The sequence below is a fragment of the Pavona decussata genome, unplaced genomic scaffold (genome assembly GCF_977016875.1).
Source record: "Pavona decussata unplaced genomic scaffold, jaPavDecu1.1 SCAFFOLD_130, whole genome shotgun sequence".
NCBI classification, from domain to species: domain Eukaryota; kingdom Metazoa; phylum Cnidaria; class Anthozoa; order Scleractinia; family Agariciidae; genus Pavona; species Pavona decussata.
In genome coordinates, this window is record NW_028145544.1 from 1,885,169 (window position 1) to 1,898,942 (window position 13,774).

Below are 13,774 nucleotides of genomic sequence, written 5' to 3' on the forward strand. Positions count from 1 at the left end.
ACAGATCCGAAAGTCCTTACGTGGTGCGTCGTTCAATTCACGTGCGGAAGCCTGACAACCGGTCACGGACATCCAGACGTGTGGTGCCTTCTGATTGGCTCGTAGAGATCACATGGTACACCTGGACCAATCACAGCACACCACGCAGAAGGCCGGCGAAATCGTATTCAATTCACATGGTCGCTTGTCACAGCTAGATCTTCCATTCGAAGGGTTTTTGCCGAGGAAGGTGTAGCTACTTTAGTTCGGGTTTTATAAATTATGGAGCTTTGTCGGTTAATTTTTCTAGCTTTAGTCTCTTGCGTATTAGCAGAGGATCCGAAGGTGTACTTCGTAGAGAAATTTGAAGGTGAGTAATCGCTGAAATCTTGAGGGCAAAGTGAATAATTTTAAGCTTACAGAATGAAGCAATTTCTGAAGCAATAGCTGAGATGATTTCTCTTTTTTCAGACGAGGCTTACACGGACAGATGGGTTGAATCCACTTTTAAGGGAAGTGATGCTGGAAAATTTAAGTGGTCTGCTGGAAAGTTTTACAACGATGCCGATCTAGATAAAGGTAAGCCTGTCGTGATATTCCTCACTTTCGATGCAAGTGTACAAACGCTAAGCAGAAATCGACAGACGTCCAGTTACCCAGCTGTAAGCTGTTTCATTGTATTTCGTTTAAAATTGTCGGGAACAATAATCTTCTCACCATGCAAATAGTGTAACAGGGTTATTTTGAATTTGAAAATTAAACAGGTATCCAAACCAGCCAAGATGCAAAATTTTACGGACTCTCAGCCAAGTTCGAGGAGCCGTTCTCAAATGAAGGCAAAACACTAGTTATCCAGTTCCAAGTCAAGCACGAACAGAGCATTGATTGCGGTGGTGGATACGTTAAGGTACGTTTTAAGGCTTCAGTTTTGTTGTCAAGTTACTTTCATTGTTTTCAAGGAGCTTATTTTGTCTTCACATCAGTGAAATCTAAGCAAAGACATACCATGCCACACGTTGTACCTTGCTTGCAAGTAAACCTTTTCAATTTCCTTCTCATTTTGTTTTATTTTAGGTTTTTGATAGCACACTGGACCAAAAAAAGATGCATGGAGATACTCCCTACCACATAATGTTTGGTAAGCGATTTTGATCTTTGATCTGGGAGATTCTTTTGTGAGCTGAACTTGTTGCCTTGTTAGTAAAATGACCACGTATTTACATGCAAATTAATGATTCAATCTTTGTGTTCATTTTAATCAGGGCCAGATATCTGTGGACCTGGTACCAAGAAAGTTCATGTGATCTTCAACTATAAAGGAAAGAACTTGCTCACCAAGAAGGATATCCGATGCAAGGTGTGTTTGATAAATAAAAAAACAAACAAGAGATAATAACATTCAAACAACAACAAAATGAATTTCAATTATTTAAAATTCTCTTGGACCTGCTTTGAATTGAGTGCTGCATTAGTAGTATCAAATAAAAAAATCAATCTAAAAAGGGGAGGAAAATTAACGTGAGCAAATGATTAATCACAGGCGATTTTAATTAGTTTGACTTTCAATGTTGTTGCCTGGTGCAATTTTTCAAATCAGTTAGAGATATCAAAGCAGACGTAAAGCAAATGCAAAATTATTTTAGACGTTTGATATAAAATGAAATATCTGTGACTGCTACCAAGCAACGAAAATTCAACATGCCAACTGGGGAATACAGAAAACTGGAAGTCGACATTGGAAATTACTGTTTCAAACTTGCCTTTAGGAGTATCAGGCTTTTCGGAGATGGGAGAGGGGGGCGAGGGAAGGGGGCCCCCTCCCCTTAGGAAGGCCTGATACTTAGGTTAGTTTAAAACAGGATTTCATGAATGTAGTTGCTCAGGTAAGAAATTTCCTGGGGGAGTGGTGACTGGCTTGTTTTGTTACTAGCCCCAGTTTTTTTGTTGTTGTTGTTGTTGTTGTCTGACAATTCTGATAAAAACTACTAAGCAGCACTCGTTTGTAATGCAGCACAAGATGGTTCTAACTTGGGGTTTCTGTGATCATTCATATAGCTTAAGCAGTTCTTTATTTTGGTACTGCTTGGTTTAAACATTCTTAAAGAAAATTTGTTTTGCTTTCAAAATTGATGCTGTTGTGCACGGAAGGTTTTGTACTAATGAAAAGGCTGGTGTTTATCTCAGGATGATGAATTTACACATCTCTATACCCTCATTGTAAAACCTGACAACACCTACGAAGTGCGTATTGATGGATCTAAGGTTGAGAGTGGTGAGCTTGAAGCAGATTGGGACTTCTTGCCACCAAAGAAGATCAAGGATCCTGAAGCTAAGAAGCCTGAAGATTGGGATGACAAAAAGAAAATTGATGATCCAGAAGACAAGAAACCTGAGGTATAGTTACTTTGTTGTTGTTGTTGTTGTTTATTGTAATGGCTATGATTTAGGATGTTGACACCAGCATAATTGTTTGGTCATTGAAGGTGGTCCAGAGTGTGTACCAAATAGGGTTCATGTTGATAACAAAGGAATTTTTTCTATGGCACCACTGTGTTAATGTTTGCCGCATCTGGCAATGGTCCTGTAATCCCACTCCAGTCAAACTTGGACTTGTTTATAAGGCAGGCCCAGCGACTCATTGATAGCATTTTGTGGTAAAATCAGTGAGAGTGTTGATGCCTGCTGCTTTGATCTGCCATTCAACAGTTTTTTTTGTTTCGTTTTATGACCCTTCTGTAAAAGGGTTTCATATCTTATTAATCATTCTTTATCTACCCTCTAATCATACCTCGGTATTGAGCCCCATCCTGTCAAACTCACGCGTAATAGACCCTTGTATATAACAATATTATTATACAAACTGACATTTTTTATTGCATCTTTGTTCTAAAGGACTGGGACAAACCTCAACACATCCCTGACCCTGATGCCAAGAAGCCTGATGACTGGGATGACGAGATTGACGGCGAGTGGGAACCACCAATGATCGACAACCCAGACTACAAGGTGGGTGGAAAATCCTGTCAGCAAGGATTTTGATTTCTTCTCTGTTCGGTGGCTTCTTACTTGGGAAAAGGGGAAGATATTGTTTTGGAATTAAAACGTAGGGGGAAAATGGTACAGTTACTGCATCATTGCAAACAACATTTGCCATGTGTTGTTGAAGGGAAAAAAACGTACAATAACTTTTCATAGTGGTAATCAAACTGTCGTCTCATGATCTCAAAATAGATTTGGTTTTCAAGATTATACTATGCAAATATAACTTGTTTGTTTTCAGTCTGCATTTGTTGTTGTTGTTTTTTCTGCTTACCTTATTATAGGAAATTAATGCTCGTGTTAATTACGGTATTTGAAATTAACGGGACTTGAATTAGCGCGAATGGCAGGAAAAATTACTTCTCAATGTAGAAAATTAACACAAAAACGTGCTAAAAAATTTCAGAATAAGGAAAATTAAGGCGATTTACACAAGGAAACAGAATTGTTCGGAATTGTAGAGGAATAAATTTATTTTAACACTTTGTGTAAAATTCCGAAATGCAAATAATGTTCTTGGAATTGTCTCTAAACATAGGTCTGGAGTTAAGCGAAGGAATCTGGCCACTTTGAGCGTTCTTTTCAGTGTCCCTGATACCGGCAGATCTCCACCCCGATAAAACAATGCTTTTTTCCTTTGTGGAGAGTATCGAGAATTTTAGGCGAAACTCGTGGAAATTAACAGGCTACTTAATTAATGACATGGAAATTAACGTTAAGAAAAATTAATGCGACTTTAATTAACGCGAATTCGCGTTAATTTCATGATGCGTTAATTTCCTATAATGAGGTAGTTGCTGATTTTGTAGCAAGAGTAAGTAGTTGGCCTGTTCATGTTCTTATGTCCTTGATTTTTTATTTTTTTCAAAAGGGTGAATGGAAACCCAAGCAAATTGACAATCCTAACTACAAAGGTGAATGGGTTCACCCAGAAATTGATAATCCAGAGTATCAACCAGATGACCAGCTGTACAAATATGATGATATTGGTGCCCTTGGTTTTGATTTGTGGCAGGTGAGACTTCTTTTGTATTGATCATTAGTGTATCATTTAGCATGCAAATTGGAGGGCGACAGCAGCCAGTGGAGAATGCAGAAATCTGCAGTGGGAAACTTTGTGATAAAACGTTCTGGAAAAGATTATTGAAATGTGCTTTCTTGTGCCTTATGTGGCAGTCATCTCGGATTTTATGTGTGAAGATCACAAAAACATGCAAGCCAAAAACCAAACTTAGGAAAAAGAAAGTAACAGGGAGATGCATTTTTGTCCCCTTACTACCACTCTTCGGGTTGTTCTAACCTTTCAGAAATGTCTGCAGAGGCTATTTCTCTTTCCCTGTCTCTCAAAAGTGGGAATATCTTGTAGCTTTTTTAGTTTTTTGCTCTTTGTCTGACCATTTCTTTCTTTTCTGCTACAGGTAAAATCAGGAACTATTTTTGATAATGTACTTGTGACAGACTCAGTCGAGTATGCTGAAAATTTTGCTAAGGAAACTTTTGAGAAAACCAAGGAAGGTGAAAAGAAAATGAAGGATGAGCAAGACGAGAAGGAACGTAAAGAACGAGAAGAGGAAGAGAAGAAAGCAAAGGAGGAAGAAGACAAAAAGAAAGCAGAGGAGGAGGATGAGGAAGAGGAAGAAGAAGAGGTTGGTTTATCAACTTTGTTTTAACCCAGGAATATTGATAGTCTGTCTAGTGTGTGTGGATTGGTGTATTGTTTACACTGTATCCTTTATCTAGAACAACTATCCTTGCAAGTTTCATTCATGTTGCTATCCAGGAATGATGCAGTTCCTTGTGAACATTGTACTAGGGTTTAAAGCAAATATGTGGTGTAATGGCTTAAACTTTATGCAAACTGGAGAACTATGGACTATATGAATCAGTGCAACTTTTGTGGCATAAAAGAGTCAACATAGAGCCTGGGATGTAAAGAAAGGAGAGTAAAAGAAGGGAGTATCCATAAAAAGTTGAGTCTAAACTAATTGCTTGCTACATCAAAGAAGATATCCAAAGTTTTAAATTAATCAAGTTACTTTTTCTAAAATTCTTTAATAGAAGCTTTGTAATGTGGAGGTTACAGTTTAATTGGATTGTTGTTGTTTTTATTATAGGAGGAAGAAAGCAAAGAAGGCGAAGAGAAAACAGAAGAGGGAACTGAAGAAGCTAAAGAAGAAACTAAGGAAAGTGAAGAATCTGCAACTGAAGAAGAAGAAGAGGAAGATAAAACAACAGAAGAAACAACACCCAAAGATGAACTTTGATTGAATTAATGCAGCTAGGCATTTTTAATGAAAACAAAGAACTTTATATGTACACTGCACATAATAGCACTAGCGATCTGGTTTTAGCTGGTGTAACAATATAAATTGCTCTTAAATTCTTTGAAAGTTCTAGGTCGTTTCTCTGTAGATCCATTTTAATCCTCATTTATAAGTAAAACTTTTTCAACAGCTGCAGTGCTATTTAACTGTTCGCGCTCTGCACTTTGAGATAACTAATACGTATGACAGAAGGCTCCTGCGTCTGTAATGTGCTATTCAGTATGTTATCTTGGCAGCAGAGTGCTTTGTTTTACTAGTGTTAAGTTAATTTCTTGTTTAACAAAAAAATAAACTACATCATTTTGTAAATTTGGTATCATCGCTGAAGATTTAAAAATGAAACCTGTCGGTACCCTTATTATTTTTGTCATGATTGATCAATTGAACTCAGGGGTAGCCTGTATAGCGTGTATAATCAGGGAGGGGACTGGCTTTTTTCTCTCACTTTTTTCACTCTTCATCTTTCTCCCTGATTATGTCTGCTATGCAGGTTAACTCAGGGCATATCAAGGGCGAGTGTTAAATAACATGTTGAATGTTGAATACAAGTTTAATATTAAACAGATAGTTGAATGCATAACTGAATATAAAATTAGACAAATTGAATATTGCTACATTTGGTTTGCCATAGAAATGTCTTTCACAGTGTATCAGTACTTTATACCAAATTAATTTCTGTACTATTGCACTTCCACTTAGGCAGGATTGAAAATTATGTTGAAGAAATCTGAAAGTGAACAAATTTCACGTATCAGTGACTCAGTGTTAACAGATATTCACTGAGGGTGAGTTATGTCCAATGACAGAAGTGAGGAATTTATTATCGCCCACCTTCAGCAAATTTAAAATACTCAAAAATTTCTGGTAAACTCCATCCTTGGAGACCCAGGGGCTCCAAGGATGGGTAAACTGTAGAAAGGTCTGCAATGTTCTGTGTCTTTAGTGTAGACAAAGTGCAGTTGAGTTCAAGTTTGAGAGGAAGGTCAGGACATGCCTCGGATTTGCCAATGGATGTTCATGTGCCCCTAAAGGTTATAGCTTGCACAATGAAGCAAACAACCTTGTTTCCGAGGAGGCATCTGCATGTAGCTGAAGGCCAAACCGTATTTACTCGGATAAGCCTCCCCCCCCCGCCCCGAATAAGCACCGCACACGGAGCAGACTGGTTAATAAGCGCCGCCCTTGAATAAGCGCCGCAGCTCCGGTGCGGCGCTTATTCGAGTATTTCCATAAAATAATAAAAATACTCTGTAATCCCTGCAATGCAATTCTAAGCCAGCAATGGGAATTTATTTTCATCAATAGTGATGTTTTTCAGTTCGAAGTGAGTATATCTTGATGCTCTTTCAATCAGTTCTCTCCAAAATGTTCGCGTTCTTCAGTTCTTCACAGTTCTTGTGTGAAGGCTGTAAACTTCGCCGGTACGACAAGCCCAACCTCCCTCTTTCTCTTCCCTGTAACTGTTGCAGTAAGGAGATTGTCAGCGTTTGTTGTACTCATGAAGTAAATTAATTTCTAGAATCAAAATGTTTTGTCTTTGTGGTATGAGCCTTTTAAATAAGCGCCGTCCTCAAATAGGCGCCGCCCTCGAATAGGCGCCGCACAGGAGACACGAAAAATTAAATAAGTGCCACGGCGCTTATTCGAGTAAATACGGTAAGTCTATCATCTGTTATGGAACATGATTACAGACTGTCAGTGACCACTATACTTTTATCTTTTTCTGAGAAGGACTTATGGGTTAGATGTGCCCAGATTTTGTTGATAATGAGGACGATGTCTGGTGGTAACTGTTTTCTATACTACAGTTGATATCACAAGATGAATGATGGTGATCGTTGGAAATTTCGAAAAGAACCCCCAAAGGTTACAGAATTTTGTCCTGTGGGTGTAGTCTGAACAGTTGTTTATTTCTAATAATAATGAGAGGAACCAACTTTAAAACAACACAATAACTGAAAGTTTACTGACATTTACTTCCTCTCATATTTTTGAGATCAATACTCTAACAGGTACTGCCATACATCTGACAGAAGTCATTTTAGATTTTAGTACGCTAAGGTACCACACAACTATCAAGGCTAATTGTTTGGTTGCTTATTTACAAACTCAGTCATGCTCTCAACAAATTTAAAATAGTTGTACTTGATGTCGTATTCCATATCATACCAAAAATTGATGGCAATGCACCCGTGAGATTGTTGAACATGATGAAACCACAACGAAGGAAGATACAGCATCTCGCCTGCGTTCACGGTGCAAGTCACAGGGTTAGCTTTTGCATATTTAGGATACTTTTTAAGATCTGGATTTAGCGGATCAATAGCAATCCATGGCACTTTATTTGAGGCTGAAAAATCTGTAGAGTTTTCTGTATTTTCTTCAATTATTTCGAAATCTCCACTCTCTGTAGCTTTGAATCTCGCTGGTGTATAGAGTTCATAAGGAATCAGTGGCAGATCACTGGGTGGTAGAAGTGTGAATATTTTTGTACCCGAGATGACACAATACAAGTTTTCGTAATGATCCTTATGCATCGAAGTGATGGCTCGCTCGTCTCCCATCCAAAAGTTCACAGCATCAGGCTGCTTACCAAACGCCTCTGTTGCCCAGAATATGTCGGATGCTGCCTCATCGCACAATTCCTGAAACTCATCAGTTAAGTTCGAATTTTGCTTCTGAACGTAAAATATCCCAGGATTGTTGCTCTTCCCTTCCAGAATATCCAAGAATTCGGAAAACTTCATCTCTCGTTCTTCTGGCATTACAAATTTATCCCCTACAACCGCATCGGCATATCCATTTGGTGTGACTGCAACTGTTACAGTTCTTCGCCCGATTTTATCCCTTAAATAATTGTTATTCCATTTCTCAAGCGATGGCCAATCGTTAAAGGCATTTTGGATTATTACAGGGGCATTCGGATTCACCCTATCTCGCAGGAAGTCCAGTGGACTTGGAGCTTTTTCAAGCCTAGGCACCTCCGAGCTAAGATAAAGTTCCCTCGCTTCGAGAGATAAGTTTTCTAGTGCTTCCGATATTGAACTTATGGAAGCCATTGCTTTCTAAAAAGCCGGATAAAGCTCTCTAAAACTCACAGTAATCAAGCTAAAAATCTTTCAAGTTTGGCCGCCATATTGGTTTTATGAAAGCGCGGCTACTAAGTCTAGTTCCCAGTAATCTCAGTTTTGTCTTCACTTCAAGGTCTTTCTACCCATTTTACGTAGCTTCTGCATAGTCTTTTCGATATTTAATATGCTTTTGATTCTTTCTGAAGAGCAAAAGGAACATTTGAAGTTCCTTACATCCTTGGAGATCGATGTTGTACTAGAGTTTGCAAGGATATCCCTGGATTCAATACTAAAAGGCTCTTCAAACCCGAAGATCTTCCAAGCCGCGGCCCAAAAGCTTGGTGTTGAAGTAAACACGGTAAAGAATGGAATTAGTGGCTTACAGCATGTGTTGACGGAAAGCTCACGCTTGATGATTGGTGAAATAGACTTTCAAGATTCTGTGATGACACTGGGTTTCTCCGAAGAAGTGATCAGTGCATTGTTGCAGATGTATTTGGCAAATCGCAAAGAGATCAGAAACATTCTTGGTGAGATGAGCTTAGGAATTCCTCATTACCATGATCTGGAGTGGAGATTTGATGTGGAGTTGGCCAGTCGATCACTGCAGCATCAAACAAATCCTGTAGTTATTATGAGGCTGCACACCAAGGAGGGAGAGAGGAAGGCTGCAGATATTCTACAAACCGATCCTGTGAATTTAATTCATCTCACCACAGAGTTGGAAAATGCAATGCAGGAAATGAAGACTGCCCATTGCAGAAGAATTGTGAGGAATATTAAGTGATCAACGGCAAGGATGTATATCACAAATATACTGTAATCTCGCATTTATGTGTGATCATTTTAGTCACTTTACAGCATGGATTGAGAAAGTGCAAACTGCTATAAAGTTGCAAACCACTGTTAGTTCTCTCTTCTCTGTAGAGGCTTCTATGCACTTGAGTGGAAACAAATAAGGAGAATGAAATGATGAAGAATGTGGGGGTCAAGTGGAGACAAATAAGGGACTGGAGAGAGTGAAATTAGGAGGAGCACGGGGGACGATGAGCCCCACGCCCCCTTTCTCCATTTCCATTTTCCTCCTATTTCCAACTTTTCATTCCTTTTTTATGAAGGAGCCTTTGTGGAGAAGAGAGCTATTAGTTAATTTGCATACATAATGCAAATATTCAAGGATTCAAGGACAATTTCCAGGAAAGTAATAATTATTCAAGAACAGTGTCCTCAGAAATGCAATTGGATAGTTGATCTAATAACAGTATGAGAATTAACATAATGTAATAGTGTTGTGTATTGACTGCTGTAAAGTATATAATTTTTGAAAGGCACAGCAAAATCATAATTATAAGACATGATGTTATGGATGTGATGGCAATGTTGTTTATGATGATGATGGTGATGATGATGATGATGATGATGATGATGATAAATGCTAACAATGATGACAGTGACAAAGATCACATTTTTGTAAACCTTTCACTCTCATATGAAATTACAAATGTAAAATTGTAAAAAAGAGTTCAATCACTTAATTTTACAGACATGTAATTTTGCAAAACGGTAGCTTTCTTCATCTTGTCCTTCATCATGAAAGTAGAAGCTTTTTATTGCTATTTTATCAAGTAACGATAGCTGTTACAACCACAAAGTGTTACTGTCAGTAGTACTTGAAAAATGTTGATAGTTCCTTTTAAAAACTGCAAATTCTTATACCAAACTAAGTTAGTCTTTTTAAGCAAATATCAGCGGAAGATAACATCACATTCTCTTCCTTTCCATATTCTCCTTCTTTAGAATTTTGCAGAAGAGAGAAGTGGGTCACCACAGAATGGGAAGGGAGGTGGAGAGATGTTACAATCACAGCTGCATTGACCAGTCACTTGTTTAGTTTTAGTTGTTATATTTAACCCTTTAAGTTCTAAAAGTGATCAGCATCAATTTTCTCCTTGTATTATCATTGCTAGTTAAATCCAGGCTGAGGTCATGAGAATTAATAATATGTTCACCCAAGGTGGATGTTCTTGATATTTTAATAAATTCTTCCCAGTACTTTTATGATATTAAAGGGTTAAGCCTATTCACATGACATACTTGTAGTTTGTTTGGTACTCATTATGTGATAACCATAAAAGCATCGTTAAAGACAAAAGAGATTTCATGCTTGGAGTAAACCAACCTTCTGGGTAGATGCTCACCAGACTTGCCAATAATTTGTTACCCATGAAAGCATGTGTAAAGGATCAGCTCAGTTTAATTCCCTAGCTCCTCTGAGTCTCCTGTAGCTCAGTGGTAAAGCATCCAAACTAGAAGTCAGAAGATCATAGGTTCAACTCTTGTTGGGAGATCTCAGATTTTCTATTCCTGAGTATGCTTATGTTGCTGACTTAAAAATACATCTATCAGTTTCAATTCTTTATCTAAAAGGGGCCATTCTACAAAGGTGCAAAGACAACACATCACAAACATATCTTTTTATTCTAGCATTGTAATACATATGTGATAAGGTAATGCCTTAAGCTTCACAGAAGCACAAGCATTAGTAATAGTATACAAGATTTCAAGATAAACTCAACCAAACAGTTCTCTACCATGGGCAAAATGCTAGGCTTGTTTTCTATTCATATGGAAAGTTGTTCAGTTTCAGCTAACCTCCTCCCCTCCCTCCCCAGATAACATTATTTTAACCAAGGTCATATGAAGGGGGATGTAAACACCTTAAATTCATGAATTGGAAACTTTTGGTGCTAGAAAAAGGATTTTAAGAAAAAAGTTGGAGAGATGTAGCTGTGCCAGAAGGGTCCAGTCATGTTTTGAACTTTCCATACATTTGTCTGTATAGCGAACCAGCCGTGAACTGCTACTAAAAATATTTCGCGGGAAAAAATACAGGGAAATGTGTGGAAAGTTCAAAACACGACTGGACGCTTTCTGGCACAGCTTCATCTCTCCAACTTTTTTCTTAAAATCCTTTTCCTAGTGCCAAAAGTTTCCAATTCATGAATTTTTCAGAAGCGATGTTTTATGTAAATTATTTGACATTCGATTTCCCTACAAACACTGCTATTTCAAGCCTGTTTGCCTACTCGTTGAAAACCGTGATAAGGCCTATCCAAAATTGGTTGCACTTGAAATAAGCTTGCAACCATATAGATGGGGATGAGATCTGGGTATGAGATTAGAATAATTATTGGAACAGATTAAAACAGCTAACCCTAACAGACAATGGGTTTATAGTGTTTTCACAACAGCCATGTTGGAGGTACAAAACAATAAAAAAATATTTGCATAAAAATAAAATTTATTTCCCAAAGGAAAATCATTGTTTTGCTCCTCCAATATGGATGCCACAAAAACACTTTATACTCAGAGGATTTATTATTGGAATGATGTTTGCATCTGAGAAATGAGGGGCTTACTCTTTGAGGAAGCTTGTTTTTCAGAATTTTACTGCACCTCCACAATCCACTGAGATGCTCTGTTGAAAAATTTATTCTAACCTAACAAAACTACTTTTTATCTGTCTACTTCAAATCTTTTAATGAGTTCTTTCAGCAACAGCTTCTTTGTTCATGATTCAGTCACTTTCTTCATCAGACTTCTCATCCATTTCTATGCTCATGTCATTGTCCTCCTTCACCTCTGCCTCAACCTCAAGCGTGAGCTGTTCAAGAGTTTCACCAAGCATGTGAACGCTAAACGTATCCTCTCGCTGAATGCCTAAAGCCTTGTGGAAATACCCGCTGGCTTCATGATGATTTCCAAGCAGACTATTAACAAACCCAAGGGCAGAGAAAGTGGATGCTTTGTTTGGCACGAGAACAAGTGCCTGTTTATGGTACCGTAATGCTTCCTGGTATCTCCCCAGTTTGCGGCAAGCATGGCCGAGATTATTAAGCAGAGTTTCCCACGTTTCAGACAGAACTTCTCCACTACTAATCTGTGCTTTCTGGAGGGCTTCCTTGAAATACTTCTCAGCTGAGATGTAGTCTCCATTTTGAAAGGCAATCACCCCCATTTCTTGTTTTACAAAGGGATCATCTGGAGAAAGAACTAAGGCCTGCATAAAGAACCTCTCGGCTAGCTTGGCATTATTGGTCTTGCCATATTCAAGCCCAATGTAGAGAAGTGGCAGATGACACCGAGGCATCAGTTTCGAAGCTGTGAAGTATGCTGCCATTGCTTGGTCGTGTTCCCCTTCTGCGGCAAAGGCATGACCAAACGCGAGCCATGCTGGGCCGTAAACGCGTTCCAGGTTTGTAGCTTTGCTGAAGTACCTCCTCGCTTGCTCATACTTTTCAATGACATAATAATAGCAGCCGACGGCATACCAAGAAACAGCCTTCTGTGGATGGTTATCAACCAACTTGTGTCCCAGGAAGAACAGCTCATTGGTTTTCTTCAACTCAACCAGGCATGTGATATGGATAGGTAAACAGGCCTCATGGTATGGATCTGAACTCAGCACAGCTGATGTCATCTTGTATGACAGACTGTAACTGCAGTTGTAGAAGTGCCGCTCTGCCATTCCAGCGACTATATCCAGGTTATCGTTGAGACTTTCCAGTCCCGGCGGAAGCTTGGGGTCAATGGGTTTGGAATATTTCTTTGTTTTACTCTCATACAGGAATTTTAATAGATCAACCTCCTCAGGCATACACTGTTCTGAAAAAGGAAGAGAAATCAAAAGTTCCCTTTCTTCCTTTGCAGTGAGCATGTGATGGGAGATAAGCAAATCAAAAGCTTCAAAGCAGTGGACATCACTTCTGAGTGCATCTTTATAACAATCGGTGGCCAAACTTCTGTTGTCCATTGCTTCATAGACCATGCCTTTCAGCAAACAAACTGCACTTTCAAGTTTCTTGGTTCCACCGACAAAACACGTCTCTGTGGGAAGATCCTTCTCTCCAGATTCTTTCTGCTCCATTTCTAGTATCTCTAACGCCTCTTGCCACTGTTTAAGCTCCGCATGGCACTTTGCAGCTAGATAACGACAGGCAAGGGTCGTTTGTACAACTCCTCGGCTCTTCAATGCATGAGCGGCTCTGTGGAATTGCTCTGTCAAAAATAACGTTTGAGCAAACCAGTAGACATCTTGGATGTCTCCATTAGACAAGGAGACGGCTTTATCTGCCCAAAACAATGCTGTTTTGTACAGATGCATGTCTATATACTGGCGGACAAGGTTTCGAAGTTGGGAAATATCAACCTTCCCGCCAGACGCCATTTTGGATTTTGTGGGAATACCGCTTGCAACTGTTGGCGTAAAACTTCTTAGGGGTGTGGAGTAAGGTTCAAAACTTTTGTTATTTCGTTTAATAGCATTTTAAGCCTTTGGTATTGTGCTTCCTTGGGAGGGAG

The 13,774-nt window shown here is 38.9% G+C and overlaps 4 protein-coding genes across 4 annotated transcripts; 2 read left to right on the top strand and 2 right to left on the bottom strand.

Annotated features, from left to right (window-relative positions):
• Positions 1–128: 128 nt before the first annotated feature.
• On the top strand, positions 129–5,651 carry LOC146468602 (calreticulin-like). Its single transcript, XM_085124304.1, has 10 exons — positions 129–349; positions 451–558; positions 744–886; positions 1,054–1,117; positions 1,242–1,336; positions 2,164–2,373; positions 2,872–2,985; positions 3,890–4,033; positions 4,437–4,664; positions 5,133–5,651. The coding sequence occupies exons 1-10, from the start codon at positions 262–264 to the stop codon at positions 5,280–5,282; spliced, it is 1,344 nt and encodes a 447-aa protein (XP_084980430.1). The 5' UTR covers positions 129–261; the 3' UTR covers positions 5,283–5,651.
• On the bottom strand, positions 5,505–8,489 carry LOC146468603 (bifunctional peptidase and (3S)-lysyl hydroxylase Jmjd7-like). The gene has a single exon (XM_085124312.1). The coding sequence runs from the start codon at positions 8,399–8,401 to the stop codon at positions 7,424–7,426; it is 978 nt and encodes a 325-aa protein (XP_084980438.1). The 5' UTR covers positions 8,402–8,489; the 3' UTR covers positions 5,505–7,423.
• A 20-nt stretch (positions 8,490–8,509) lies between these two features.
• Positions 8,510–9,801, top strand: LOC146468604 (COMM domain-containing protein 2-like). Its single transcript, XM_085124323.1, has one exon. The coding sequence runs from the start codon at positions 8,598–8,600 to the stop codon at positions 9,198–9,200; it is 603 nt and encodes a 200-aa protein (XP_084980449.1). The 5' UTR covers positions 8,510–8,597; the 3' UTR covers positions 9,201–9,801.
• A 1,071-nt stretch (positions 9,802–10,872) lies between these two features.
• LOC146468605 (cell division cycle protein 16 homolog) lies at positions 10,873–13,670 on the bottom strand. The gene has a single exon (XM_085124309.1). It carries the CDS (start codon positions 13,638–13,640, stop codon positions 11,991–11,993), a length of 1,650 nt encoding a protein of 549 aa, XP_084980435.1. The 5' UTR covers positions 13,641–13,670; the 3' UTR covers positions 10,873–11,990.
• Between the last annotated feature and the right edge of the window lie 104 nt (positions 13,671–13,774).